Source organism: Equus caballus, chromosome 2 (genome assembly GCF_041296265.1).
Source record: "Equus caballus isolate H_3958 breed thoroughbred chromosome 2, TB-T2T, whole genome shotgun sequence".
NCBI classification, from domain to species: domain Eukaryota; kingdom Metazoa; phylum Chordata; class Mammalia; order Perissodactyla; family Equidae; genus Equus; species Equus caballus.
Window position 1 is genome coordinate 46,563,905 of NC_091685.1, and position 27,819 is coordinate 46,591,723.

The 27,819-nt window shown below is 61.0% G+C and overlaps 1 protein-coding gene across 32 annotated transcripts in view; it reads left to right on the forward strand.

The window, feature by feature from the left end:
- Positions 1 to 3,702: 3,702 nt before the first annotated feature.
- Positions 3,703 to 27,819, forward strand: part of MEGF6 (multiple EGF like domains 6) — a 102,431-nt gene continuing 78,314 nt past the window's right edge. For 28 of the 32 annotated variants that reach the window (XR_011433706.1, XR_011433711.1, XR_011433710.1 and 25 more), the window contains exons 1-4: positions 3,703 to 4,082; positions 9,782 to 9,916; positions 14,034 to 14,143; positions 26,568 to 26,672. Coding sequence is in view for 27 of the 32 variants with exons in the window: in XM_023635932.2 (XP_023491700.2) it covers positions 3,874 to 4,082; positions 9,782 to 9,916; positions 14,034 to 14,143; positions 26,568 to 26,672 (559 nt within the window). In the remaining 5 variants the exon portion in view is untranslated. The remainder of the gene's footprint in view (positions 4,083 to 9,781; positions 9,917 to 14,033; positions 14,144 to 26,567; positions 26,673 to 27,819) is intronic. The other 4 variants (XM_070254292.1, XM_070254287.1, XM_023635940.2 and 1 more) reach the window with 3 other exon arrangements.

The following is a 27,819-nucleotide window of genomic DNA, read 5'->3' on the forward strand; positions in this document are numbered from 1 at the left end:
TCCTGAGCTCCAGTTCGACTCAACGGGAGTCTGACGCCTTGGATATACAGAGGCTTGTGAGCACAGCGCGGGGCCCAAGGGCTTCACTTCTCCAGCCCTACAGCAGGGGCAGCGCCCCACAGTGCGGGCTGCCAGCCTCTTCTCCCCCGCCAGAGGGTGAATCTTCCCACGATAACTCTTGCCCTTCTCAAGGTTGGATTACTGTGAAGCCGTCGGTTCTGCTGGCATTAACGTATACGTTTAGTGCAATTCCAACAAAATGTCCAGTGCAGCTTTGAAGGAACTGCATAAAGGGACTCCAAAGTCCATTTGAAAGAATGACGGGCGGGAATTACTAGTGTCGTGTGTGGGGGAACATAAAGCAGGGACAGGGAGGTGCTCCATGCAGTCACCTACGCCTGTCAGCAGCAGCTTCTGGAAGGACGACCATGGTGCACCTGTCTCATTGCGGGCTGCAGGGCAGATGGTGAAGCCACTTGGAGGTGGCGCCAGAGTCAGTGGAAGTGCCCACAGGCAGATCCTATTTGCAATTTGTCCAGTTGAGATGCTGTGTCACGTGGGTGGAAGCAGGCTGGCCAGGTGGCACCGGCACAAGTGGACAACTAGTGAGAGTCCTGCCTTCCGGCACAGAGCAGGGTAAATCCCACGTGGAATAAATGCATACAAAAAGTCAGTGAAGAAAGAACATATTCATGATCTGTCTACACTAACTGCTTAATTCTAAGCAATGGAAGAAACAGCAGAGTGAAAAACCATACTTTCTTTTAAAAAAAAACTGTTTAAACTAAAAAACAAAACTATACGTTTGAGTACACAAAATTAGAAACATATCATCTGGAAGCATCGTCAACTGTATTAAAACTGAAAGTACAGACCAGGAAAATGTCTGCAGCGTCTCACACACTGTCCCTTTATTTCGAAAATGGACAGAGATAGATAATTCTTAGGGGATATTTACTGTGTGTCATCTGTTTGGTTTGGTGACCCTAAAAGAAAACTTCCTTGAGTGAAATCCGCTTATGAGAGAGCACTAAACACATACGTGCAGCTCGGTTACTTGTTTCACGTATAAAGTCTAAGCATCCCTCTTGTGGCACATTGGTCATCTGTGCAGAAAACACAGTAGGATTCGAACCATCAGATGCTTACCCATTGCCCCCCTCTCAAGTTTCAGACTGGGCAGAGGAGACGGGCGGGCGTGCTGGGGGCAGCATCAGGGAGGCCGGACGGCCTGCGTGAGGGTGGCTTTGCTTTGAGAGGTGCGGATTCATTCTCCACACCTACACCCAGGAATGTTGGCTCTGTCTGGGGGTGGCCACAGACCTACTGAGTGGATTCCTGGGGAAGGGCAGGTGGCCGAGCAAAGGGACTTCCAGCAAGAAGAGCACACCCTTTTCCTACCTGCCTGCCCACCTGGCACTTGCCTTAGGGCTGTTCCCTTGGTGCCTGTACTAGATGCCCTGGACAGTGGGGTGGGTGGGTACTTCAGGGGCCCTTCCAAGTTGGGGGCAGGAGAGGGACTGGAATGTGTGCACCGGGTCATGTATTTTTGTACAATTAGCAAAATAACTTTTATTTACATTGCTTTTCTTAAAGAGGGCCCCCCAATTTTATATATTTCAGGCCCCACCAAACATGGATCCACCCAAATTCTTTCCTTCTTCCTCTGAGAAACTGGGGAATTTTATGAAACCATGAGTCACCCTCACTCCACTGTCTGGGGGCAGGATGGAATTCAGAGGAGAGGCTGGTGACATCTTAAAGGTGTTCACTCAGTCATTCAACACGCACTTATCGGGCAGGTCCAGAAGAGAAGGGTAAGCTGTAAAGATGGAGAAATGGGTGGACCTGCTGGGAAGCTCTTGGGGTTCACAAATGCCTACTTGTACCCCAGGACTGTGGATACAGCACCCCAGGAGTGTGGGGCACTCAGAGCCTGTCTTTGGAGGACGAGGTGTCAGGGAGCCTGGGAGAGTGTGTGGCCGGGAACCCAGGCGTGGGTCAGCCCTGCTGCTGTGATCCCAGCGAGGGGCTGAGGAGTAAGACTGGGAGCCCAGCAGGCACACAAGGGTCACGTTTGGGGTATCAGCAAGCAGGTGCCAGCCTGTATTTGGGGTTTCAGAAGACAGTGAAATCACCCTGCTGTGGACTGAACTGTGTCTCCCCAAATCCACATCTTGCAGCCCTAACCCCAAATGTGACTGTATTTGGAGGGGCCTTGAAGGAGGTGATGAAGGTTAAATGAGGTCAGGGGGTGAGGCCCTGATCCTCTAGGGCTGGAGCTTTATAAGGAGAGGAAGGGACCCCAGAGCTTGCTCGTGCTCTCTCTCTGTCTCCCTGACCTGGCAAGGACACAGGGAGGGGCTGGACCCTCTGCAAACCAGGAAGTGGGCTCACCAGCCACCCCACCACCAGCACCTTGATCTTGGACTTCCCGCCTCCAGAACAGCAGGAAAACAAACGTCTGTTGTTTAAACCTCCTGGTCTGCAGTGTTTGTTACACAGCCCATGCTGACTGAGATGCCCTCCCTGCCATGGGGCAATCAGACTTCCCGGACATTTGTCTACTGTCTGCACTTGAGTGGTCTTCTCTGATTTACAGGCAACAGAGTAGGGGGTTTAGCAAAGGTCCCCACAGCCAGAACCCTGCGTTCGATTCCCAGATCTGCAGTTTACAAGCTGGGTGACTTGGGGGTGCTGCCCCCTGACCTCAGGTTCCCCATCTGTACAGTACAGTGGCAGCCGGCAGACCTGACAGGACACCCCCTCCCCCCCCCAATTAGGATGACTGTAACCCTCCAGGTGGTGTGCAGGACTCAGGTAGATGGGGGGCACTATTGCATCTCCATTGCTTCTGGACAGCTGGGGGTCTCTGCCTCCCAAGCCCCTCCAGCCAATGCTCTGTGTGAGGGTGGGGGTTCTTCAGCCTTCCAGGTCACTCAGACCCCACCAAGCGTTGGAGGAGGAAAGTCCCAAGGAAGAGGCCCTGGAAGGCGTTGCAAGTGAGGCTGATCATCTGTGGGCCTCTGTAGCTGGGCCTGGGGGGGGCTTGCCCTCCACACAGCTTCAGGTGACTAGGTGGGTGCCCCCAACCCCAGGCCATCGGCCAAGAACGCTCTGAGCAGAATAGGGATAAAAATGCCCTGAGGGCGGTCGGTGACCACCAATGTAGGTGCCAAGTGGGAGTGCTCAGAGGCACAGGGAGAGCTCGCCCGGTGCAGGAGGGGACAGGGTGCCAGAGGGGATGGTGGAAGGAGCATCCGCAAGGAGGACAAGGCAAGGCCGGTTCCCCAGGGTACTTAAGAGGGAGAAGGGCTGAGGGCTGCTCTCAAGCGCGGGCCTCTGGGGTCCGGGGTCCGCGGAAAACTGCCTTTGCAGGGGGTAAGGGGCGTGCCCCTTGGCGCTCCGTCCCTCCGGGGTTGGTCTCTCAGATCGCATGGGACCTGGGAATTGCAGCCTGAGGGGAGCGGGCAGAGAGAAGGGGATGCGCCGGCCCGGGGAGGGGGGGCTGGGGGCGCTGGTGACCGGTTGAGGACTGGAGCGGGCCTGGGGGGGACTGGAAGCCTGGAGGCGCCGGGCTAGGGGTAGGGGTCTGGGCGGGCCGGTCGGGCCGGGGGCGTGGCGCGGCGGTGGTGGGCGGGGACGGGCCGTGGGCGGGGTCGGGGCTGGGGTCTCGGCCGGGGGCGTGGCGAAGGCGGGCCGGCCTCTCGGGCGCGCGGCTCGGCGCGCACAGGGCTCGCTCGCGCGGGGAAGGTCTCCGCGCTGCCCCAGGGGCGCGGGCGGGAAGCCGGACCCTCCGCACCTGCAGCGTCCTCGGGCTCGGCAGACCCTGCGCGGACACCTGCGGCTGCGCCCCGTGCGTACCCCGGGGTCATGGTGCACGTGGAGGCGGCGGCTCTGCGAACCCCCAGGGCTGCCTGTGAGCTAGGGACCGGAGGAGGGACCCGGCGCGGGGCCGCGGGCACGATGCCTTTCCTTCCGGAGGCGAGGGCGGCGGGGCGCGCGGTGGCCCTGACCCTGGTGCTGCTCCTCCCTGCCGTGCCAGCGGGCGCCAGCGCCCTGCTCCGCCTGCAGCCCAGCATGTGAGTAGCGGGAGCGGGAGGGCTCGGAGAGACCCCGGTCCCTGGTCGGCTTTGTCCCTGGAGCTCTGAGAACAGTGGTTCTGCCGTAACTGGGGAGGGGGAGGTTAAGAGACAAGTTTCCGGGGTTGGGTCTGGGGGCGCTTCCGTGGCAGGGCCATCCCGCCTCTCCCCTTCCCCTTCCTCTTCTCTCTCAAGTCTGCAATGTGGGTTTGTACACTCAGGCAGATGCTGCGCTCTGCACCCGACGTGAGGGAATCTGAGTCCTTCCTTGCCGGGCAGGGTCTGGCCAGGGAGCCCAGCTTGGAGAAGGAAGAAAGGAAGCAGTCAGTTCCCACTTCCTCCCAAAGCCTGTCTCCTGGGGCCTGGGGGGCCTGTGCAGGGGCGGCTTGTGCCCAGACAGGGGGCCGCCCGGGAGTTGGTTTGTGTGTTAAACACGTGTGCTTTGGGGCTGAGAGACAGAAGGAATTCAGTACCAGAATGGGCAGGAAGAGAGGGTCGGGGAGCCAGCCGAGATGCATTTAATTTTGAAAGATGATTCCCCAACGGGCCGTTTAGCGGTCTCTTTTAAACAGCAAATCGATCCTTTGTTGGCCTCAAAGAACACTGGTGCCGTGGTGAGCCAGTCTGGAAGAAGAGCAGGAGGGCCGTGCTTCTGCAGGGGGCTGGGCCTGGGGCCTGCAGAGCTTGGAAAGGTTGTCGAGGGGCTGCAGGGGGGTGGGGGGCAGCCCTGGCCTGGCCCGGGTTAGGGCCTCCTGGAGGGCCTGGTGCACCTGGCCATGGAGGATGGAGAGGACAGGCTTCCAGGCAGAGCTGGGGAGGGGTCAGTCCATGCCCCCAGGACCCTCACCCTGGGAGCAGGCTCTGGGAGCCTGTGCATCCAGGAATGTGAGTGGCTAGGTCGCTACTCTCCACGTGACTTCTGCCGGACATTCCTCTTTCCTGTGATCCGTCCCAGGGAGCTTAGTTTGTCCAGGGAAATCTCCAGCCTCCGACGGGATTATCCTGGTGGCGGTCGGCCGCTCAGTGTGCCAGCTTTTTACCTGGTTGGCCAGGGACATCCAGACACCCAAGCTCCTGGGAACTCCAGGTTGCTGGCTGGGTGGGCAGCTGCTCTGCCAATGAGGACAGAGTGCTCCGCTCTCAAGAGGGGGCCTCCTGCCCTGTGCACGGTGCAGACTGCTGGTCGCTCTTCCTGGACTCCCGTCCCTGAGCCCCGGGAGGGGAGCCAGAGCCCGTTTCTGTGATGTCTGCCTGCTCACCTGGGGCTCCGGGAGACCCCTGGCCAGGCTGGGGAAAGCCTTTCCAGCCAGCAGCTAGTGGCCACATGAGAGGTCTGTCTCTCCCTGCTTCATGCTTTTCCCAAAGCCGCCTCTCCCTCCCTCCTCCCTGCTCTTCAAATCCTGGGCTCTTTCAAGGCTCCGCCCACTGCTCCTCCTCCTCCTCCTTGGGGAACCTCCCACTCGCAGAGGTGGCTGCCTCTCTAGGGGCCTCTGTCCCTCTTTCTTGGCCCTGGGGTGTAGCCACTTGGAGCTTCTATCCTCAGACCGCCCCACTCCCACTGAGCTCCCTGCTGCCCACGCGGGTCTTGTAAGCACCTGGCGCATGCCCCGACATACAGTTTGCCCCATGGGTGCCACTGGTTCAGCGGGGTAAGGGGAAGGCTCTTCTGCTGGACCCTGGAGCCGTTTCTCCGCTGGGCTGTGGAGAACGAAGTGGCTGGTTCTTTGGCTCCCATAGGCCAAATGTGTCCAGATTCAAAACATCCAACTCTTATTTGTGCCTCTAAACTGAATTTCTGCAGCCGTGGAAGAATGGCTTGCCTTTCTTCCTGGGCCTGGAATGACTGCTGACTGCATGCAGGGCTGGCCCAAGGCTGCTGGCTGGACTGTGGGAGCAGAGTCTGGGGACGGGGAGGTGATGTGCACACACTGGGGCCCTGGCCAGCCGTGGTCTGGGGCTGCACAGCTCGGAGGAGGCATCCGCTCCAGGACTCTGCTTCCCCGGGACTGGAGTCTGCTCTGGGCAGCTGCGCCAGGAAAATGGCCAGTGCTTCAGAGTCAGCTAGTTATATCGACCCCTCCCATCCAGGGAGAGATGGTCCCCCAAGCTCAAGTCCCCACCTGGAAGTAGCTCTTGGACCCACTGGCCCTGAGGGCTGGAACGGCCCCATTTGCCAGGCTGAGCCTTCCTCGGGCCGTTTGGAAGCCCCCTGCCCACCAGGCAGGAGTCAGAAGGCTGAATTATACTTTCAGGGAACCGTGGGCAGCTATTGGGAGCCTCCCCTTTGGGGCCCTGCCTCCCCGCCTCTCCTGGTGGAAGGGGACATAGTGCACATGCATCGCCAGCTGCTGCGCGCCAGGCCCTGTGTTTGGCGCTGCACACGTGGTGACGTTGCACTTACTGTCCAGTTGTCTAGTGGGAGGGACCCCAGGGGTCATGACACTCTCAGGCCCTGGGGCTGGAACTGGGCTCACCCAAGCCCAGAGCGAGAAGCTTCCCCACATACCGGCTGCACCCAGGCCAGGGGATGCACGTTCAGAGGCCAGCTGTGGGGGTACAGACGGGAGCCCGGGAGCACAGGCGTGATGGAGACGCTCCTTGGCAGTGTGGCCTCCTGGACACGGGGGTGTGTGCAGCCGACCATCCCTGCTTGGGCCAGGTTGGCCATCCCTAGTTTTCTCAGCCTAACTGCCTCACCCTGAAGCCCAGGGGCCTGGAACACCCACCTGGAAAGATGCATGTCGTGCCCACCCTCACCCCCAGCTCTGGGCGAAGCCCGCCAGCCTCCAGGAGCCGTGCTCTGTCTGGGAGTGGATGGCCCCGTGGCTGCGATGAGCCCTCTCCGACGGAGCTGTGTTCACTTTGTAGTCTCCTGCCTCGTCCTGACTTTCCAAGCTCTGCATGGCCTGCCCCTCCTCCTGCTGACCCGTGGCCAGACCACTGCCCCAGCTCCCCCTGCAGCCCCTGGCGCCCCTAAGGACCCCTGCGCTCTGTGATGTCACCTCCCTGAGGCCCCAGTGCTGCATCCTGTGTGCTGAGCTGGGGTTGGCAGGAGGGCATGGTGGTGACATCCCAGGGCATGTGGGACCCTGGGACCCAGAAACACAGGGCCTTCCTCTGAGCCAGGGTCCGTGCCAGGTTCCAGACATGCAGTCTCATCTCAAGAGCACAGGAGCTATAGAGGCACTTGCTGCCATTGCACCCTCTTTACAGATGCTGAAAGAGGCTCAGAGAGGGCCAGTGACTTTCCTCAGACTGCGCAGCAGGCCCCAAGCCTGGGTTGTTGGTTCTAAAGCTTGTAACTGCTCTCCTCAGTGTCACCTCCATCCTCAGAGGATGACGGAGCCACTCATGATGGCCACCCACAACACGGGGGCTGTTTCAGGGTCAGGCTGGGGCCTGCTGCCAGGAAGCTCAGAGGCCCGCTCCCTTCCACTCTTGACTGGGAGTGCTGAGAGTAGGTATTTGCCTTGCGAGGCACAGGTGTGGGCAAAAGAATTTGGAACAAAAGTGATGCAACACCTGTAGCAGTTCATTTGGGCTGATTTCAGTTTGCAAATGGCACTGTTTTCCCTGAATAGAGAAGCAGTCGTTTGCTGCCCGCGTGCGCCAGCATCGGTAGCGATACCAGCTCACACCCACAAGGCTGTCAGGAGCCTTCTGAACTGGCTCATTTAACCCTCACGACAGCCTGCGAGGTCAGGGCTGAGTCCTCATCGTCCAGCGAGGAACCGAGGCGCGGAGACATGCTGCAGCTCGCGCTTCTCCTCCATGTGCATGGGAGCTGAGGTCCAAGCCCAGGCCGCCTGGCAGCAGGGTCTGTGCTGCGAGCTGTTGGGCTAGTGGATCTCACACATGAGTGTGCCTCAGTATCCCCCAGAGGGCTCGTTACAGTGGGATGCCCGCCTCCCCAGCTTCTGAGTCAGTGGGTCCAGGTGCCCAGAGAATTTGCATTTCTGATGAGCTTCCAGGAGAGGCAGCTGGGGACTTCCCACTGCATGGCACTCTGCTCCCTGGGCGAAGGGCGAGTTCAGAGAGGGTGTCTCGGGTGGCAGCCATGGGAAGGCAATTCCATCGCTGAGGTGAAGGACATGGAGGGCCCATTCCCTGGAATCCAGGGAGCTGCAGCTGCAGGCGGGGCACCCAAGGGTGCTGTGGCCTGGGATGAGGTGTGCAGCCCCTGCCCAACCACCCGTGGCAGGAGGAGAGCGAGAAAGGGCAAGTACCCAGCTTCTCTCTCCTCTCGCCCCCCCATCTCCTGCTGGTCCTCCCGTGGGCAGAGCCACCTGGAGCCAGAGGGCAAGGATGTGTGTGTGCGTGCACACATGTGTGTATACACACGTGTACACATGTGTGTGCGCACATGCTTGTGAGTGTGTGTATGTACGCATGTGCATTTGTGTGCATGTACTTGCATGTATGTGCACCCATGCTTGTGAGTGCATGTGTGTATGCATGTATGTGGGTGTGCATGCCTGTGGCCGGCCTTGGGCCAGGGCAGGCCAGAGTCTCCGAGTGCTGAGCCTGGGAGGACCAGCCAGCCCAGCAGACCAGCCATGGACATTGGGGCCTTGTCAGGATGATGAAGTCCCTGCCTGGCGTGGGGTGGGAGGGTGGAAATGAGGCCAGATGATTTTAGGTACAGGGGCTGTGGGCTGTGCCGATGTGGCCTGGCAGAGCGGGGACCTCAGGTGGGAGTTGGGGAGGGGCCTGTGCCCCATTTTCCAGGCCTGCTGTGCCCCCAGCTTGGAAGGCAGACTCATCTGAGGCGCGAGCCTAGAGCTTGGCTCATGCAGGAGGAGGCGCCTTGCTCTGGGCCGGACCCTCTTTCTCGGAGGCCCTGTGGAATCTGGCCGGCTCAAAAACCCCATGGAGCAGTGAAGCCTTGCCATCTCTCCTGAAGTTTGCCTCTGTGGGGACCACCCGGTCCCTGAATCAGGGCAGGCGAGGGGCGGGCCGAGCTCTGGACATCTTGCTTGGCCTGTCTCCAGGACGCCTCTCCCCTCACCTTCCGGAGCAGGGTGGGCCCCTTCTTCATTGTCGCACTCACCACCACTTCCTTCCCGAGCGGGCATGTTCGTTGTCCACACGTTCACCTGTTGGGGCTCAGGAGGGCTGGGGAACCCCTGAAGTTGCAGGGATGGTGGTCACCGGGAGCCGGCCGTGCCCCTGCCCCGCATGCCCCCACTCCACGCTGCCTGGATACTCCCCTCTCTTCCACACCTTGCTGCTCTGCTTGTCCTGCCAGGAGCAAGCTCCCACTTAGCTGCGTGCCCCAGCATGCCCAGCTCGGGGGACATCTCTGAGGCCGGGATGGTGGGGCAGAGAGAACCTAGGAGTGCCGTCAGAAGACTCAGGGTCAACGTTGTTGCTGTTCCTGCTGACCCCCAGTTCCCTTTTCAAGGGGGCAGTGGTATCAACCAGTCAGGGTCTTGGGAGGATTGGAGCGATGCTATGGGCAGCATGTGGCCCATGCGTGGGGGAATGCTCAGATGTGGCCCTGTGGTCATTGTTCCTTTTCCTTTTGAGCCCCTGTGCAGGCCTGGGGTGGGCATCTGGCTGGGCATCCTGCCGTGGGGACTGGCCTGGGGTCTGGACCCCGCTCCGGATGACTGGACACTTGAGAGCAGGCATGCAGGGGGACTGCTGCCTGCCAGCTGTTGGTAGTCGGGGTGCTGACTGTCTGTCCTCTGTCCCAGGCCCCACGTGTGTGCTGAGCAGGAGCTGACCCTGGTGGGCCGCCGCCAGCCCTGTGTGCGGGCCTTCAGCCAAACCGTGCCCGTGTGGAAGCCGGGCTGTGGGCGGCAGGTGTGGTGTGTTGGCCACGAGCGGAGGTATGTGCTGGGGTCCCGAGGTCCCTCATGGGAGTGGGGTCTCTGCTCACACCAAAAGCAGCATTGACTGCCCAGGAGCGAGGTGGCCAGGGCGGGGGCTGTCCTGGTCTCAGGGCCACCTGCAGCCCCCTGAACCCCTCATCTGAGGTCAAGGCCTCTCACAGGCCCCTTGGGGTGAGGCTGCCACAGTGCCAATTCCCAGACTGTAGCATTCCTGCTGCGCAGGCACCCGGGCCTTGGTGGGCTGGGGGGCACTCTGCAGGGAGGAGGGGCTCTGAGGGGGATGGGGGGCCCTGTGGGGGAGGTGCAGACCCTTTGGGGAGAAGGAATACCCTTCGGAAAGGGAGTCTCTGCGGGGGAGGACCCCATGGGGTCGACTGGGGCCCTGCAGGGAGGGTGCTTGTCACTCAAGCAGGTGAGACATGGGCGCCCAGCCTGCTGAGTTCCTGGCTGGAGACGGCTGCTGCCTCACCCTGGGCCTCGTTCCCAAGCCCGTGCAAAACCTTTTATTGCTCAAGATTTTATTTCAAAATCAAATGCAGGGTGTGCCTCTGCATACCTCTCATCTTCTTATAGATGCGGGTCCTGGACTCTGCCTGGGTGCGAAGCTGGATGGTGGAGGGGGCTCAGCTGGGGCAGCTCTGGTTTGGATGAGGGAATATGGGGCTGTGTCCTCGGATGGGTGTGGTATCCAGCCTCTCGGCGAGGTCTTTGGGAAGTTGCGTGCGTGGTGTTGTCTGTGTGGGGCGTGAACCTGCTGTGTCTGACCCGGGAGCCCCAGGGCGGCTGGTTTGCCCCATGGGGGGTGTAGCTTTCATTTTGAACGTGGGTTTGCTGTACGATACATACGTGTTCATGGGAGAGAAGGTGCAGCGGAGCTCCAATGGTGGTCCTTGACCCCGAGGACCCTAGAGTGTCTGGAGAGTTTGGGTTGCGTAGGGTAGCTGGGAGGACGGGCTGCTGGAGCCAGAGTAGGAGTGCTCGAGTTCCTGGGGCGCGCAGGCTGGCCCGCGGCCGTGAAGGGCCCCCCGAATGTGCGGAAGCTGAGGTGGAGACACCTGGGCAAAAAGAAGAAAGCTCTCTCGTGCTTCCCCCAGAGGCACATGCTGCAGCCTGTCCTCCAGCCTCCACGCTCTCGAGGATGTGTGTGTGTTTACAAAACGGGACTCAGGTCCCGTCCTTTGCATCCTCCTCCGCAGCTCCTGGTGAAAGGGTACTGCTTTGGAAGCAGCTAGAAGCCCTGTGGACCCAGGACTGGCGAGTGTGGTGGTGGCTGCACTGGGGAAGCCCCCGTGGTGGCGGTCAGGTGATTCTCGTCGCCAGTCTCCAGGCTGGCCTGGGCAGGGCGGGAGTAGCATTTCCAAAGTGGCTGGGTGCCTGCAGCGTCCTGGCGGGGTATCTGGCAGGGCGAGTCCAACTGTCAGGGGGCCATGCTGCCCGGCCATGTGCGGGCAGGGCCACAGGCTCTCTGCCATGCTGCGTGCCTGGGGGTCTGTGCTCTGTGTCAGGGTCTCCTGGGAAGGCTCAGGAAGGGCCTGTGCACAAAGTGGATTCGGGGATCTTCTCCTCGCATGGCCCAGCTCGAGGGGCCTGGGAGCCTCCCTCCCCAAAACACGGTGGTCCCACTCGGGGATCGGCGGGGGCAGTTTGCTTCACTGGCGGGGCTGGGGGCAGCTGGGTGGACGGGTAGCCGTCTGGTCTGCCCGGCTCAGGGACATAGCCGAGGTACCCCTTCGCTCAAGGTGAGTGGGAGCCGTCTCGCCACCTCTGTGCCCACGGGCGGTCAGGTGGCCTGTGGGGTCTCCTGGACCCAGCACCCAGTGTTTGGGAGGACCCAGCCTCACTTCCCTTCTGGAGGGCCCTGGGCACCGTTAACGTGTCGTATTCCCTCCCATGATGCCCACGACTGAGCCCACCGAGCCGGCCGTGGGAGGTTCCCAAATGCCTCGTCCGGGGGTCCCTCCAACAGCTGTCCAGGCTGTGGCCGGCGCCGAGGATGACCTCTTGCTGACCTGCTCCTGTTCATCCTTCACCAGCCCACAGAGGCTGCGGCTTCCCTGTGAAGCTGACCCTGAGCCCCCACCCTCCCTTCCCCATCTGCCAGACCAGCGTCCAGCCCTCCTTCATCCATGTCCCCCTGCTCCTAGTGTATCAGGAGCATTTCCCCGATAAACCCGCCAGCATGCAAGGCCACCCCAGGCAGGGGGGCTGCCCAGGCTGCATCAGGGGCCTGCTGCCCTCTGGGGCTGTGGTCCACGCAAAGGAAGAAAGCGGGGAGGGAGGAGGGAGGAGGGGGGAGGTCATGGCCAGAGCACCGAGCACACACAGTACCCCTCCCCTGAGGGCCCCCTGAGAGCCCGCCATGCTGTGGCTTGGGCTCAGAGGTGGCCACAGAAGGTGGAGGGTCGGGCACCAGCCTGATAGCCACTGTTGACCGTGGACCTGCCATGAGCCAGGTCTGTGGTGGCGCCTGGGAGCCTGTGTGAACTGTTTCCTGTGGGAGCTGTGTCCTGTGTGAGGTGTGTCCCGCATGAGGTGTATCCCATGTGAGGTGTGTCCCACATGAGCTGTTTCCTGTGTGAGGTGTGTCCTGTGTGTGCTGTGTCCCCTGTGAGCTGTCCTATGTGAGCTGTCCCGTGTGAGCTGTATCCCACGTGAGCTGTATCCCATGTGAGCTGTAACTCATGTGCTATCCTGTGTGAGGTGTCCTATGTGAGCTGTCCTGTGTGAGCTGTCCCGTGTGAACTGTATGCCATGTGAGATGTCCCATGTGAGCTGTGTCCCATGTGAGCTGTGTCCCATGTGAGCTGTCCCGTGTGAGCTATCCCATGTGCGATGTCCCGTGTGAACTGTATCCCATGTGAGCTGTCCCATGTGAGCTGTCTCCCATGTGAGCTGTATCCCATGTGCCATGTCCCAGGTGAGCTGTGTCCCATGTGAGCTGTCCCGTGTGAGCTGTGTCCCATGAGCTGTCCCGTGTGAGCTGTCTCCCATGTGAGCTGTATCCCATGTGCCGTGTCCCATGTGAGTTGTGTCCCATGTGCCGTGTCCCATGTGAGCTGTGTCCCATGTGAGCTGTCCCGTGTGAGCTGTCTCCCATGTGAGCTGCAGGGGAATGAGGGGTCAGCTTTCTTGAGGGCCGTGGAGGCACAGGCTGACCAGATCTCTCCAGGGATCTCTAACTTTCGAGGACACAGGGGTGGCCGATGGGCTGGTGGGCCCCGTCTTCCGGGTGCCCGAAGGGAGCAGCACGTAGCCCCGGGAAAGGGATAAATATTTACGGTGGAAGGCCCAAACACTCTCCGCTCTGCCAAATCCTGTCCGCTGCTGCGGTCGGTTTCTGTCCAGGCAAGTGGTTTCATGTCCTGCCAAGGCGGGTTTTGCACAGCCCTCCCGAGGCGCCCTGTGCAGTGTGCACACACTCACGCTTCCGGGCAGTGGCCCTTGTTTGTCTATGGGGTCTGGGTCCCCACGGTGGCCCGAGAGCTGAGCCTCTGCACGCAAGGGTGTGTTTGTTCCCTGGAGACGGGAGCTCAGGCCCTCTGGGCATCCCAGGGGCTCAAGGGCTCTTGACCCAGCGGCTGTTGGCCGCTGTCGGTCTCTGTTCCTACAGACTGCAGTGGGAGGGGGAGGGGTTGCTGTGTCTGGAGGCTACAGGGTGGCCCCAGGGGTGTCCCCTTCCTCTCCTTGGGTGACTCCACTCTCTGTCCCTCTCCCTCCCTCCTGCCCCCACACGTCCATGTGTCCAGTCCTGTCCTTGTGGACACCTGAAGAGGAGCTGGGGTGTAGGAGCCCTGCAGTCGGGGGTGCAGCCAGAACCCAGGGCAGCGTGACCCGGCTGAGTGGGGGTGGGGTGGGGGCGGGGCAGCGTGTTCTCTGGCAGAGCACGGCACGAGGCCACTGTTGCTGGCTCCCGGATAGCCGTGCACCCCCTTGCTGGCCCCTCGTCCACGCGGGTGTGGCCCGGCCTAGGGTCATAGACCTTCTACCTGCCTCCAAGCCTCCACCTGCTCAGCTGTGAAGTGGGGACGCTTGGAGACGCAGTCTTGGGGAGGCGGTGTGGCAAGAGTGCTGGGCTCTCCATGGTCAACACTTCCCTTCTCTCTTTCTTTTCTAGAACCGTGTACTACACAAGCTACAGGCAGGTGTACACCATGGAGACCCAGACCGTGTTCAGGTGCTGCCCAGGGTGGAGCCAGCAGCCTGGTGACCGGGGCTGCCTCTCCCGTGAGTGCCCTCACGCTGTCTTGCCTGTCACTCTGCAGACACTATATCGGCCCTTGGCAGAGGCCGTGTCTAAGGGACCGGGTTCCTCCGGCTGCGGTGGGATGCAGGCCCTGCGTTTCCTCGCTCGTGCGACTGCTCCCAGCAGCATGAGCAACGTCCAGGGCCTCTCATTCAGCCACTCTGTCGCCACAGGCTGTTAGAACGAGACACTGACAGAAGGAACGGTGGATTCCCCCGGTGCTGATGCTGGCAGGAGCTGCAGAAAGAGCAAGCTTGGGCTGTGGGGGCTCTGAGCTGGAGGGTCTGGGGCTGGCTGCTGGCGCCTGAGAGCCTGGCATCAGGAAGGGGTTTGAGGGTGGCTGTGGGCCACGAGTTGGTGTCCGTGGGCTCAGGCGACTCTGAGCCTGGCTCAGGGTGGGTGTTAGGGGGTGTGACCCCTGGACCACCTGCCTGGCCATGCCCATGCCCCTGCTTTCGGGATCCTTCTGCCTGCTTTGGTCCCAGAAAGGTCTGGTGCTGGGCAGTGGGCCCTTGGCCTCTGTGGGCACGCGCGACTCCTGTCCCACCTCCCACTTGCTGGCACCCTGGGCCCAGTCTTCCCATCTACTGAGTGGAGTCAGCCGCTGCCTCCCTCAGAGAGAGAGCGGGACCCCTGAGTATCAGCACATACGAGCGGCACCACACCGCACATGACAACCCAACCCGGGGGGCACCAGCAACCTCTTTTATAGACAAAGAGGCTGAGGCCCTGAGAAGCGGGCTGGGGCTGGAAGTGACTTGTCTGATCCTAGCGGGTGGCTGTGAGTCCTCTGCTTCATAAAGGAACAGGGCTCACGGCAGTGGAGTCCAGCTGCAGCAGCTGTTTGGGAAGCTGGCCTGTGGGTGTGGGCATAGGTGGGCCTGCAGGTGGCTGTGGGGACAGGAGGCTGTGAGCACAGGTGGGTGGGTGTGGGCACGGGTGGGCCTGCAAGTGGGCATGGGCACAGGTGGGAGGCTGTGGGAACAGGGGACCGGCAGGTGAGGCTGACTGGGTAAGAGTAGTCAGCATCTCTTCCCTGGAGAGATCGGCCCAGAGGCCTGGCCTCCCCTGGAACAGTGACGTGGCATCTGGTGACGTGAGGTGAGGGATGGGGCTGGGCTGTGGGGAGTGGCTGGGGTCAGGGCTCCCCTGAGTCGGGGGCTAAGTGTGGGTGGGTCGTTCTGTGGCTGGGACGGGAACTGGACACAGCGGTCCTCATGGCCCCTGGGTCCCTCCTCACACAGAAAATGAAGGGGCCCATAAACGGGGTCCAGAGACGTCCTCATGCCAACTCCAGCGGGAAGAGGGGAAAGGAAAGGATGTGGCAATGTTTTTCCAGGAGAGGAAATGAACAATTCTCTCCAGGAAGGGAGTTGGAGGACGCAATAGAAGGAAGCTGCTCAGGGGCCTCCGGTGCAGGCAGGAGAGGCGCCGGGGCTGGGTGCCGGCCAGCTGGGCCCTCGGCGAGGTGGCCAGGCCCCGACAGCAGCCTTCTCCCTGGCGCTGTGATTGCAGTGGCTGATGGGAGACGGTCTCTGCTTCTGGCATCTGGGAAAATAAAGGGGTCTGTTGAGTGGGGGTGCAAGGCGGACATCAAAACTGAGGTCCCCCGGGTTCCTGCTCTGAGGTGGGGCTCCTCAGGCCTGCCACAGGTGGCTCCAGTAACTGGTGAACCAATAATGGGCGAGCAGAGGGAGTGGGGCCTAGGTCTGCCACTCCTGGGGTTCACGGTGGGGAGCGTGGCCTCTCACACCCAGAAAGGGACATGGGTGCACAAGTGCAGTGCAGGCTCAGAGTGGGGGGTGTGCGCACCCCTCATGGGCTGGGGGAGGGAGCCGGGGGGCAGGTGCAGGTTTGCATGGCAGCGTCCCCATGATTATTGTCTCCTCCTGCACCCCTGAGCTGGTGTCCGGTCATCCTTGGTTTCACCTGTGTCTTGGAGTAACCGTTCCAGGGTCAGGTGAGGGAAGTGCAGGGCCAAGGCCCAGCCCCACCCTGGGAGGCCAGGTTGACCTCTCCCTACTTCGGATTTGAGGCCTGAGTGCTGGCTTCTTGGGAATTTGGGGCTCAAATTGGGACAGGTCCACAGGGCCAGGGTTGTGACAGCGTTTCATCCCCAGTCTAGCTCTGTGTGAGCTCCGGGCCTATCCCACAGCTCTGCCTTCTTATGCCTGGCCTGGTGGGCCGGCAGGGGAAGGGATGCAGCGGGGGGCCAGGCCACACTGCTCACTGGGAGGTGGGGCCCCAGAAGGGCAGAAGCACTTCAAGTTCCTCAGCTTGGGGAGGGGTCTCGGCTGGGACCCTCCCCAGGGCAGCCTGAGCCTCGCGGAGCTGAGGGAAATGGGCTGGGGCCAGGCTGAGGTGGTGGGGAAATGGGGGGCCAGGCCCGGGAGGTCCAGGTTGTCACATCCGCCGGAGACACAGGACAGGGTCCCCATGTGTATCCTGAACTTGAAGCTTTGGCTTTCTTGGTTGTTTGTTTTTAAAAAATCATTTTTAGGTCAGGATTTACTGATTTATGCTTTTGGCTTTTATCTGTTTGTTTTAATGATCCAGGAAAAGCCCTGTGATCTGGCCTCTTGGGACCTTGCTTGTCCCCCAGTGTCTGGGTCACCAGTGCGTGCAGGAGACGGGGTGGGGGTTCTCACGGGTGGGAGGGGTGTGGGCACGTGTGCATTGGTTTGTTCATTCATTCATTCATTCTTGCACTCCTTCATTCGTTTGGCTTTTGCTCAGCTGCCACCAAGCCGTGGGTATTCACTGCCTGCCCGTGCGGAGCTCAGGTCTGATGAGGAGGCTGGCTGCTGGCAGATTCTGATGTGACAAGGGTGTGATGGGGAGCACAGAGCCAACTGGGGCATCGCTGTGAGGACGGGCAGGCGAGGCCAGCCAGGTGGGGCCTGGGGTGTGAGGGAGCTGGCGGGAGCCCCGGGCAGGAGGAGTGTGGGCGGCTGGGGAAGGCACCTGCACACCTGGGAGATGCAGCTTCGTGTGGGGCAGTGTCAGGGCCCTGGGGTGTGTGTGTAGGACCGAGGAGAAGGCGCAGTGCCTGGGCGAGACAATGGCAGGAAGCTCCGAACGCTGCTGGGACTTCTCCGAGACCCACTTAGCAGCACTGTGACCAGGCCGTGACCGAAGAGAAGAAGTGCTGGCTGGGCGGGGCGGTGCTGCCTGATGACCAGGGGCTTCCCCAGGATCCGCGTGGCCCCGCACACGTGCGCCCGGGGGGCAGCTGGGCTCTGACCCCTTCTGCTGTGGAGGCCCCGTCTCCCTGCTCAGTGATTCTCTGAATTCCATGTCTATCAGTGACACTCAGGTGACACATTTTGCCTGGAGCTTCCTCATGTTTCAGCTCTAGTTGCCCTGGGTCCTGGCTTCCCCTCATTGAAGGGGGGGACCCTGACTGCACAGACGTGCCAGGCCTGGAGTAGCTGTGCCGCCCAGACCCCCAGCATGCAGACCCTGAGGTGGATGCCCCCAGGAGTGAGGTGCCAGGAACACCATCTGCAGCTCTGGTCTCGAACTCTCTCCATGTTGGCTGGGCTCAGTCCATCCGAGGAGGCCACAGGATGGAGGGGCACAGCCTGAGGAGCCACACCAGCTCTGTGGGATGTGAAGAGCTCTGGGAAGGGGATTCTGTGGTCCAGGGAGCTCTGAGCAAAGCACGGTTAAGCAGGTTCTGTTTTTGCAGGACTTCTCAGAGCCTTTAATATGCTAACAGGCACTGTGGATTCCTGAGACAGACTATGTAGTGTTTTCCAAACTAATTCTTTCTTTCAAAAGAAAGGAAGGAAAAGAAGCACCAAAGTCAGAATAATAAAAGTGCCCCTGAAGCATTTGCTGGGAAGTGCTGACACGGGCCATCCACTTGACGAACATTTGTGGCGGCCCTGCGCTGTGGGTGGTGCGCGAGGGTGGCAAGGGCAGAGACTGGCTCCAGCCCTGTTCTCAGTGAACTCATGTCCTATGGCAGGCAACACTCAGGAAAGCAAGCAAGCGGTTCTGTGGCAGCAGGTGTGTGAAAAATGCTCCAGGGCGCAACGAGGCGGGAAGGGGCCCAGGGAGGGGCTGCTGGCTTGGATGGGGGTCTGGGACGACCCTCTGTCTGGGGCATGGATGGTCCTTGTGACGTGAGCAGTGGGCCTTGCTCATATGGGCCTTGAATAAACTCGCATTTACTCTCTCACGGTTCCGGAGGCCAGACATCTGAAGTCGAGGCCTCGGCAGGACTGCGAGCGTCTGGGAGCCCTGGGGGAGGAGCCCCTGCATCTTCCGGCTCCTGGCGGCTGCTGGCGGTCCTCGGTGTTCCTGGGCTTGTGGCTGCGTCACCCCAGTCTCTGCTCTGTCTTCACGTGGCCGCCGTCTCCCTGTGTGTCTGTGTCCTTTTCTCTCTCATAAGGACTTCATTGGATTTGGGGCTGATCCCCATGCAGTGTGAACTCAGTCCTTACCTTAGTCACACCTGCAAAGACCCTATTTCCACACAAGTCACTTTCTGAGGTCCTGGGTGGACATGAATCTTTGGGGGACATGATTCAACCCATCGCAAGGGGGCAGGTCCTGGAGCTCTTGTAAGGATGGGAAGCCGGTGCAGGGTTTGAGCAGAGGGGGGACACGGTCTGCTGTGCAGGGCAGAGGCCAGAGCAGGATGGCCAGGGGCTCACGATGGCCCAGGGGAGAGGTGGCGGACTCGGCCCAGGGTGGTCAGGGCGTGGGGGTGAGAAGTGGCGGGATTCTGGATTTGTGGATGGAGTGGGCGCTGGGTCTGGGAGTCTCTGCCCTGGCTGTGCCTCCGAGAAGTCTGGGGTCCCAGGACCGTGGAGGCCTCCAGACCCCCTGTGTGTGCCCTGGGTGGCTGGGGCGGCCTGGCCCATGACTCTGGAGCAGACCCTCAGAGGTCACTGCACCCTGGGAGGACACTGAGTGTGGTGACCCAGAGTTTTCTCCACAGGCTGTCCCTGCCCCTCACTGACTCCTGCTTTCCTGCTGCCCGGGGGATGCCAGCCCGTCTGGGGGATTGACATGGTCTGTTGCTGCAGGAACCCAGGAGGGGCTGTGCCATTGCCCCCTGCCCAAGTGGGCTTGGCCGAGGGGATGGGAGCCCAGACCGCTGGATGCAGCCCTGGGTCTGGGTGCTAACGCGCCTTTGGCCTTGGTACTTATGGTCAGGGGCCCCTGGGGCAGGGCCTGGGCTTGGTGCGCCTGTGTCCAGCGTCCGCTGCTGGTAGGTGAGCCATGCCGGTCTCTCTTCCCTCCTCTGTGATCCTGTGGCTCTGGGCTGCTGGTTGGAGTGGCAGGAAGGCCGCCGTGAGACCCCAGGGAGGGCCGCCCTCTGCTTTCCTGCCTCTGCCGTTCGCTTTTCCTTTTCCGTTCTGGACACCCGTCAGCCCCACGCCCAGCGTGGGAATTTGCAGGGCCGGCATCTCGGCTCTCCCGTCCTCGGTGTGGACACAAATGCCCACGCAGTTGCCGGGGGTGGGGCATGTTGTTCTGCTGAGCCCTGACCCCCCGGGTCTCTCCAAGCTGTGGAGTCACATGCAGACTAGCATGGCCTGGTGCCCACGTTTGCACACCCATGCCGCTCCTGCATGGGACCTGCTGTCCACCCAGACAAGCTTCCACACTCACAGCCTCACACATATGTGTCCACACACATGCACATGTGCCTGGGTCCATTCAAACACACATGCTCACACTCACATATGCTCGCTCACACGTGTTCAATCACGCATGTGCACACATGCACTTGCATGCATGTGCTCATGCTCACACACCTGTGCACGTAGGTTCATGTTCATTCACACGTGTGTATGTTCTCACACTTGCACAAGTGTGTCCATACCCACATATGTGCGCTCGCTCATATGTGTGCTCATACTCACAGTCACAGTCCCGCTACAGGGCACGTGGAGCCCATGTGGAGGCTTTGGAGTCCTCAGGACGCCTGGTGGGGGGCAGGGGCGGGGCGGTGGCCGACAGCCTGCCCACTGAGCCCCGGCCTCCGGCTGAGACCCACGTGGAGCTCTGTGTCGTTGCTATCTCAGACACAGTCCTGGGACTTACTTCATGACCTTAGCAGAGGGTGGGGGAGTTTCACTCATCGATTTGGCCAGGAGTTACTGATGGTCAGTTGGGTTCTGGTCCCTTAGGTGGCCCTGCTGATTCACCGTGACAGGACCCCGAGCCTCTCCCGGGGGCTCTGGTGTAGTGGGGAGCACAGGTGATGAGACACAGAGATGCCACTACCACCTGGAGCAATCCTAGTGCCAGGTGGAGCTGGCAGTCCAGGTCTAGCCCTTCTGGAAGGTTTCAGGTGCATGGCTCCTGGCCTGCCGACCACCTTTGGGGGCTGGCATGGTGGGGGTCAGGGAGGAGAGGGAGTAGGCAGAGATATGCTGCCCTGCTCCCGTCTGCTCTCAGGGGCTCACAGCCTGGGATGGATGCTGGCCTGGAGTGGGCAGTGGGCTTCTGTCGTCATCATCAGGTCCCCTTGCTCTGCCACCTCTCTTATTGACAGGACACGATCTCCCAAACCCATGTGGCCAGCTTGTGTCCCAGACTTGCTGCCATGCAGCAGCTTTGGGAGCTGGGCCTGACTCTGGGCAGAGAGAGTCTGTCCACCCACCTGTCTCCCGGGACCCACCTGTGTGGTGGGCGCTGGTGTCGGCACATGGCACAGGGGGCTGGCCTGGAGGCCTTGGCCCTTCTCTGGGAGCTTGGAGCCTCAGTATCCAGCGTGGAGCTGAACTGACTCCCTCCCTGTGGCAAGGGTCTGGGTTGGGGGAGGTTGAGGTCGGGACATGTGGTTGGGGCTCCTAGCCCCCAGCCAGCGTTGAGTCGTGGGCCAGCAGGTTTGGGTGGCAGGAACAGGGACAGAGGGACAAGGCAGGAGGGGCTCACGGCCTCGAGGGGCCTTGGGTTCCCAAGGAAGTGGCCTCCCTTCCTTAGCCACTCCTGGCCGTGAGGTGGGCACTGCACTTCCCACGCCCACCTGCTCACAGGCAGCTCTTATCAGTGGCTTGGGCGAGGCTTAGGAAACGCTGCCCAGCACCCTCAGCCATGAGATGAGAACCACGCCTGAGCCGCAGCGCTGAGTCCTCGTGGGCTCTTGTGCTGAACCAGCCTGCTCTGCGGGGTCTCTGGGCCACCGTGGTGGAGGTGCCAGGGGATGCAGGCGACTGCTCACTCTCAGGGCTGGCTTTGAGAAGGCCCCACGTTTCTTCCCTGTGCACATTTGGCAACCTCGGCCCTGTGTTCACAGCCTGTGGCGGGTGGGTGGCTTAGCAGACTGGGAGAAACTGGTCAGCCTGGATCACACCTGCCCGCCTGGGCTCGCTCCAACTTTCCACCAGATGGCTGCTCGGGGGAGAGAAGAGAGGGAACCGGCGGCCCGGCCGGGCAGCAGTTCCAGGGAAGTGGCCCGGGGTCCAAACTAGCAAAAGCCAAGCCCTTGGAGAGGAGGGGGTTTCCATAGTCAGCCCGTCCTGGACGGGGCATTGTGCTGGGCGCTGCTCCAGCCACTCGTAGCGGGTTCATTGGAGGTCCAGCCATGCAGATGTTTCTGGCCTTTCTCCGTAACAGACAGTGGCTGTTAAGATGCCGCAGAAAATGTCTAGACGTGCTGCCCTCGCCCTGCCACCGTGCTCCCCAAAGCTGCCGTCCTGCACCCGGGCCCGGCCAAGAGCACCCTCGGGTCTGGACACCCCTCAGGGCCCTCCAAGCCATTGATTCTAGGAATGTGGGCAGACCCGCCCAGCCTCACCCCAAAGCTGGGACGGTTGGGTGATGGTCACCATCCCCGTGCCTCCGGCTCTCAGTCTGTACACTTGGGAGAGATGTTCTGCATCGTGGGCAGGGAGACCCGTGCAGCCCTGGAAGTGGGCTCTGCAGATGGGGTGTGCTTCTCCAGGTTCAGGTGATCGTTGGAGGTGACAGGGACAGTGCAAAGGGTCGTTGAGAATACCGAGTTTGATGTGTGCAAATGGCCTGTAAGGGAGCGTAGCCCAAGTTTCTAACCAACTGATAAGTGTCAGAACTGGAACTTGAACACATGTCTACAAACCCAAGCGCCCTCGCCCTGCTGAAGCCTCTGGGGCGGTGGGGAGCCAGTCAGGGTTTGGGGTGGCAGTTACTGGGGGCCTTCTTCAGCTGTGAGCGTCTCGCCCTAGCTCAGGCCTGCCCTCCGCCTGCACGTGGCCACCGTGGCCCCGGGTCACCTGCACCTGAACTTGCATTTCTCACACTTGTGGGTTCGGATGGTTCCTTCCGGGGCCCAAGGGCCTGTGAGTGCCGTCTCGGCCAAGCTGACAGCCACAAGGGACAGTCCCCAAGCAGAACTCCTGCCTTGGCCCTGGCACACAGCAGGTGCTTGTAAGATTCATTGTTTTTTTTAAATTAACTAATAGTAAGTATAAAACCAATTCGTTACTTAGAAACCTCTACATTGTTTAGTGAAGCCCCGTGGCCCCCGTTGGACAGCATGTGGTGAGTTTGACAGTTTGTGAGTTTTACAGTCTGGTCTCCAGGAGTCCCCTGGTCTTCCTGCTGTCCGCCCCTCTCTCTTCATTACACGGTGCCAGCCCTCTGCCTTGGAGGAGACCCAACGCTCTCTAGAGCCGTGGGCGGATGCCCCTGAGCTCCGTTTCCTCAGAGCGAGCTCTTCCGCCTTCTGACTGTGGGTCTCTCTCCTCGCCTGTTGGGGGCTTCTTTTAGGGGCTTGTCCTTGTGGCGGAGACAACGTGCCACCGCCGTCTGGTCTGTGCTGTGCCCTGGAGAGAGACACCACCGTTGTTTGCTGGTTTTAGTGATAGGGGAAGGGGTGGGCTCTGCTGCTGACCGCTGCCCTGGGGTCCCTGACCACTGCCACATCCTTCTGACACGAGAGGCAGATCCCCGTGGTGCTGCCAGGCCTGAGGGGTGGGGTCCTGCAGGGCTGGACCCCTGGGTGCCCTGCGGGGGGCCCTGTCTCTTTGTGGCGGTGCTCTGTCCTGCCCCGAGCTCCACTCCTGCCACGTGTGGAACGTGCCCAGCACCACTCCGTGCCACCCCTGGCCCTGGTCCCGGGCTCTGTCTGTGGTGTCCTTGTCTTTCCAGCATCCCACGAGCCTCGGAGCCACCAGGAGCACCCCTTCTGGGTTTGGGGCATAGCTTTGTGCATCTCTGTTGTGAAACCTTTTCTTTTTTCCCATCTCTGGCTGTGCTGCCGTTTGCATCCCTCTGTCTTGAATCCTGAGCTCCTGTCCTTCCCCCTAAGGCTTCTCGACAAATACCTTGCCCACTTCCAGCTCTGCCTGCCATTAGTTGTCTTGTTCGTTTGCTCATTCATTCATTCATTCATTCAAAAAAACTTATCAAGCACCTTCCAGGTGTCGGTGGCGCGAGGAGCACGACGGTGAGCAAGGTGGAGTTGGTGCCTGCCCTCGGGGAGCCATGGCCAGGGAGATAAGCTGTCGCCCCGGTTAACTGCTTGGGTGCGGTGGAGAGGCCCTATGGTGGGAGACTGCAGGGTACCACAGTGCTGATTTGGGGATTAGGAAGACTCCCTGAGGAAGCGACTTCTCGGGAAGAGAGAAGATATCCAGGCAGACAGCAGCCGAGAGCTGGGCAGGGTCTGACGGGCGGTCAGGGGGCTTTGTGCCAAGTCAGTGGGAAGCCACCAAAGGGTTTTCCACCATTGCCATTGTCCGATTCCTGTTGTAAAATATCTTGAGGGCTGCGGGTAGAGAAAGTGGGTAAACAGGAGCAAAAGCCAGGGCCAGCTACAAGGCATCTGTGGGGAGCGATGTGGCGGCTCTGACCGGTGTGGAGATGGAGGGAGATGGTGTGCTCGAGGTACAGCGGGGGTAGAACCCATTGGCCTGACTGTGCGCTGGACACGGTGTGAGCTGTCGAGTGCCCGTGAGGGTGGCTCCTGGGCATCTGGCCCGAGCCTCTGGGTGATGGTGACACTGTTTACATTGACTGCGTGCTCAGAAATGACAAAGCCGTCTCTCTGTAGACACTGGTCCAATGGGCTCGTCCCGGGTCTGTCCAGCGATCTCATAGCTGTGTCAGCCTAGGGTGGCGATGGATGAGGGATGTCTGTCTGGGACACAGGACAGACAAGGGGTCCCCTGGCCCATGTGCTTGTCGCTGCCCGCTCCAGGGGAGGGATTTGGCTCGATTTACCTCGAGAGATGGGGTTTTCAGCCCAGACCACCGGGGATGTTGCATGGGGACAGTAGGAGTCGAGGTCTTGATAGGGCTTTTCAGAGCTCGTTTCCTTTCCTCTGTTTAGGATTAGTCTGGGGGGTGGTGGAGCAGGGTGTGGGATGAGGGGCAAGTGACCACTGTGGGCACAGGTTCCAGAGAGGGCACCTGACATCCGGGAGGGCCGGGCCAGCCTGGGGGATGGAGGAGCCACAGGCTTCAGGCAGAGCGCCCGCCCAGGGGAGCAGGAACAGGCTGCCGGGGCTGCTTTCTCCTGAGCTCTGAAACCAAAATAAGAAGCGGACGCAAGGCAGAGCGCTGGCAGCTGGGGCCCCAGGCTGGTCCTTAACGTGGGCAGGACCTGAGAGGGCCCTGGGGGTCACAGTCCAGGGGGTGGGCTTCCAGGCTGGGTGCCTTCTCCCCACCCCAGGCGTGGCCCGTCTTGGCGGTTTGGGGCTGGAGGTCTCCGGGACAATGAAGTCCTTCTTAAGATGTGAAAAATAAACACAGCTGGCCTCTCTCCCTCAAGAGAAGTGCAGGGGTCAATAGGTTTCAGACCCTCAGCACTTGGGATACTGATGCTGCATGAGTGTGGTCTCCAGGATCACTATGTGCTTCCTCACCACCCCTCTGTGGCACCCACTTTGTCCCCCAGCCCCCACTCCCACCCCATTTCGCTCATATCCTCCAGCTGCAGGTGTGGGCAGGCAGGAGGAAGCCAGTGGGGCCTGCGTTTGCCGGGCATGAATAAGCGCCAGCTGGTACCTCTGCAGGGTGGCCTGAGGGGGGAATCCCTCCAAGACTGGGGTTATGGGACGTAGAGGAGGAAGATGCATCCTGAACAGGACCTGTTTCTCCCTGGGCTGGGCCGGGTCCTCCTGACCCCAGATGCTAAGTGGGAGAGTCCTGGGACCTGGTCCCTCCTCACTGGCTGTGTGACCAGGGGCCACGTGCAGCATGTCTCTGAGCCTCGGTTTCCTCATCAGGCACAGCACCTGGTCCAGAGCGCTGCTTGGACTCATGTGCCTGGCCAGCATCCCTCCCCCAGGGGCTGTCTGGAGCTCCTCTCCCTGCTCCTGCTGGCAATGCCATCAGTGACATTTAAGCTCGCTGAACCCACAAGTTGCACCAGGCTCGGGAGCTCTGGGGGAGCAGGTCACTGTTCAGAGTGTCCCCTCACCCAGTGAGCACCCCTGAAGCCTCTGGACTCAGGCCTGGGTCGTTGGGGTCACGGGGGTGAGGGTACAGCCCACCTGCCTGGCCTGGCCCTCCTGCACGTGGGGGTGTGAGGATGGTGGCTGCAGGGCCGAGAAAATTGGTGCGGAAGCCCCCCCAGGAGGTACTTGGTCTAGCCGGAGTTGGGGTACTTGCTGTGATGGGGGGCAGTGGGCAGTTTGGGACTGTCAGGCCGCAGGGGAGCTGCCTGCCAAGCCTCAAGGACCTGTCCTTCCCCACCTGGAGCCCCCGACCTGGGCCAGCTGCAGCCTCCTCCACCCACACTAGTGGCCTCCTGCTGGGAGGGTGGGGCTCATTAGCATGGGTGGGCGGCCTCTGTGGGCCCAGAGGGCTGGGGCGGGGAGGTCTGGGAGCAGGCGGTGTCCTCTGGAGAGTGGAGGAGGCAGCTCTTCCCAGCCCTGACCTCCAGCCCAGGATCCCCCCTCCTCCCCTCCCCAGGGCCTGCTGGCTTGGGCTGGCATTACCCCTCCTTGGGGTGGGACCAGCCTGAGAGTTTCCACCATCAGGGTCTTGCAGGGGCTGGAGAGGGTCCTTAGCCAAGCTCTCAGCCCCACTTTCAGCCATGGCCTGTTCCCCTGCACCCCGCGCTCCCCACCCTCTTCCCACAGGCCCCACCCCCCACTCCGTCCTTGCCTCCAGAAAATACCCTGGAAATCTCACATCCAATTGAAATGAGTTGGGGTGTTCAGGTTCCAGTGGGGGTGGGGCAGTGTGTGGCCCAGGACAGCAGAGCTGGGGCAGTGACCTGAGGGAGGTTGGGGCTGCCTGCCAGGGTTGGGGGCTCAGCCCTCAAAGTGCATTCAAGGTGCAGTGGGGGGAGGGGCTTTCCTCTCTGTGTTGAGGGTCTGGGTCCCATCCAGGCCCAAGACCTCGGCTTATGGGGAGATTAACCCAGTGGGTGGGGGTGGGGAGGTCCCCAGGGACTTCGTGTCCTGGCCAGGCTCTGCACCTCCTCATGTGCCTTTTCTCCTCTCTCCACAGCCAAATGCAGCGCTGGCCTCTGTTTTAACGGTGGCCGCTGTGTGCCTGGCTCAGCCCAGCTGTGCCACTGTCCCCAAGGCTTCCAGGGCCCCCGCTGCCAGTATGGTGAGTGGAGCCCCCTCCAGGCACTGAGGCTCTGGCTGTGGGCAGAGGGGTGGGGGGCACAGCTGTGCAGGGGCAGTCCCTGCATGGACGGGCATTCTCAATCCCCTCACCCTGCTCCCTGCAGCCCATCTGAGGTGGTTGGGAGGAGGGAGTGGCCCTGAGTTCCCTTTCCTAGGCAGATGCCTCTGTACCCCATAATCTGAGCGACCACCATCCAATCCTGCCTCTGTGGATGGGGACAGTAGGCGCAGAGACAGCAGGGTCCAACCGGGGTCGCTGGGCAGGCCGGGAAGCAGCCGGTCCCATGGGTCTCTGAGCTGTACTCCTGCTTGCTGGAGGCTCTCATGTCCTTAATGTTGAAAGGTGGGGGACATCCGGGGTCCCACCTGGGGCGATTGGTTGCATAAACCTTGGTGCATCTGTAAACTGGAAGCCTGACACATGGTAAAAATCAAGCCCTGTACATGCCGTCCTGCGGGGAGATGTTGATGATTCCGCGGGTGGCGGGTGGGGACAGGCTCAGAGCAGGCGCGTGGGCTCAAAGAATTTTTGGAAAGAAAGGTGCATGCAAATGCATGAAAATTGTCACAAGAACCCCTGCAGTCCTGCATCCTCATTTCCGTGAGTGGTGGGTTGGGGTGGCATGAGAGCTCCTCACGGCTTTGTTCAGAGTCCCTTCGTTGTACACGGAGCCCGCAGGGCCCTGCTGGGACAGGGCGCAGAGCCGCGGCCACCCTTGAAATGAAATACTCCCAGATGGTTTCTGGCGCCTTAGACTTGCTGCTGGTGAGCAGCTGGGGCTTCTTCCCGGTGGATGCCGGGCTTACATCCTGGGAGCGCGCTGCCACGCTCCCTGATGCCCAGAGGGTGACCAGAAGGAAATCAGGAAATCAGGCAATAGGGGGTCCCCTGTTTGTAGAGGGGACCCCTGCCCTCTCGCTGTTCCCTGTGCGAGCACACGTGGTGCCCCCCACCCCCCCAGCGCTGGGCTGAGGGCAAGGGTCCTGGGGAGGTTCTGGGCCCCAGAGTTCTGAGATGGGTGCTCATAGTCAGGGGTGCCGGCAGTTGTTGGAAAGGCTGGCTGTTGGGGTGACTCTGATTGCTTACCGAATGTCCTCTGTTAGCTGGAAGGTTCTTTGAAGAGCCA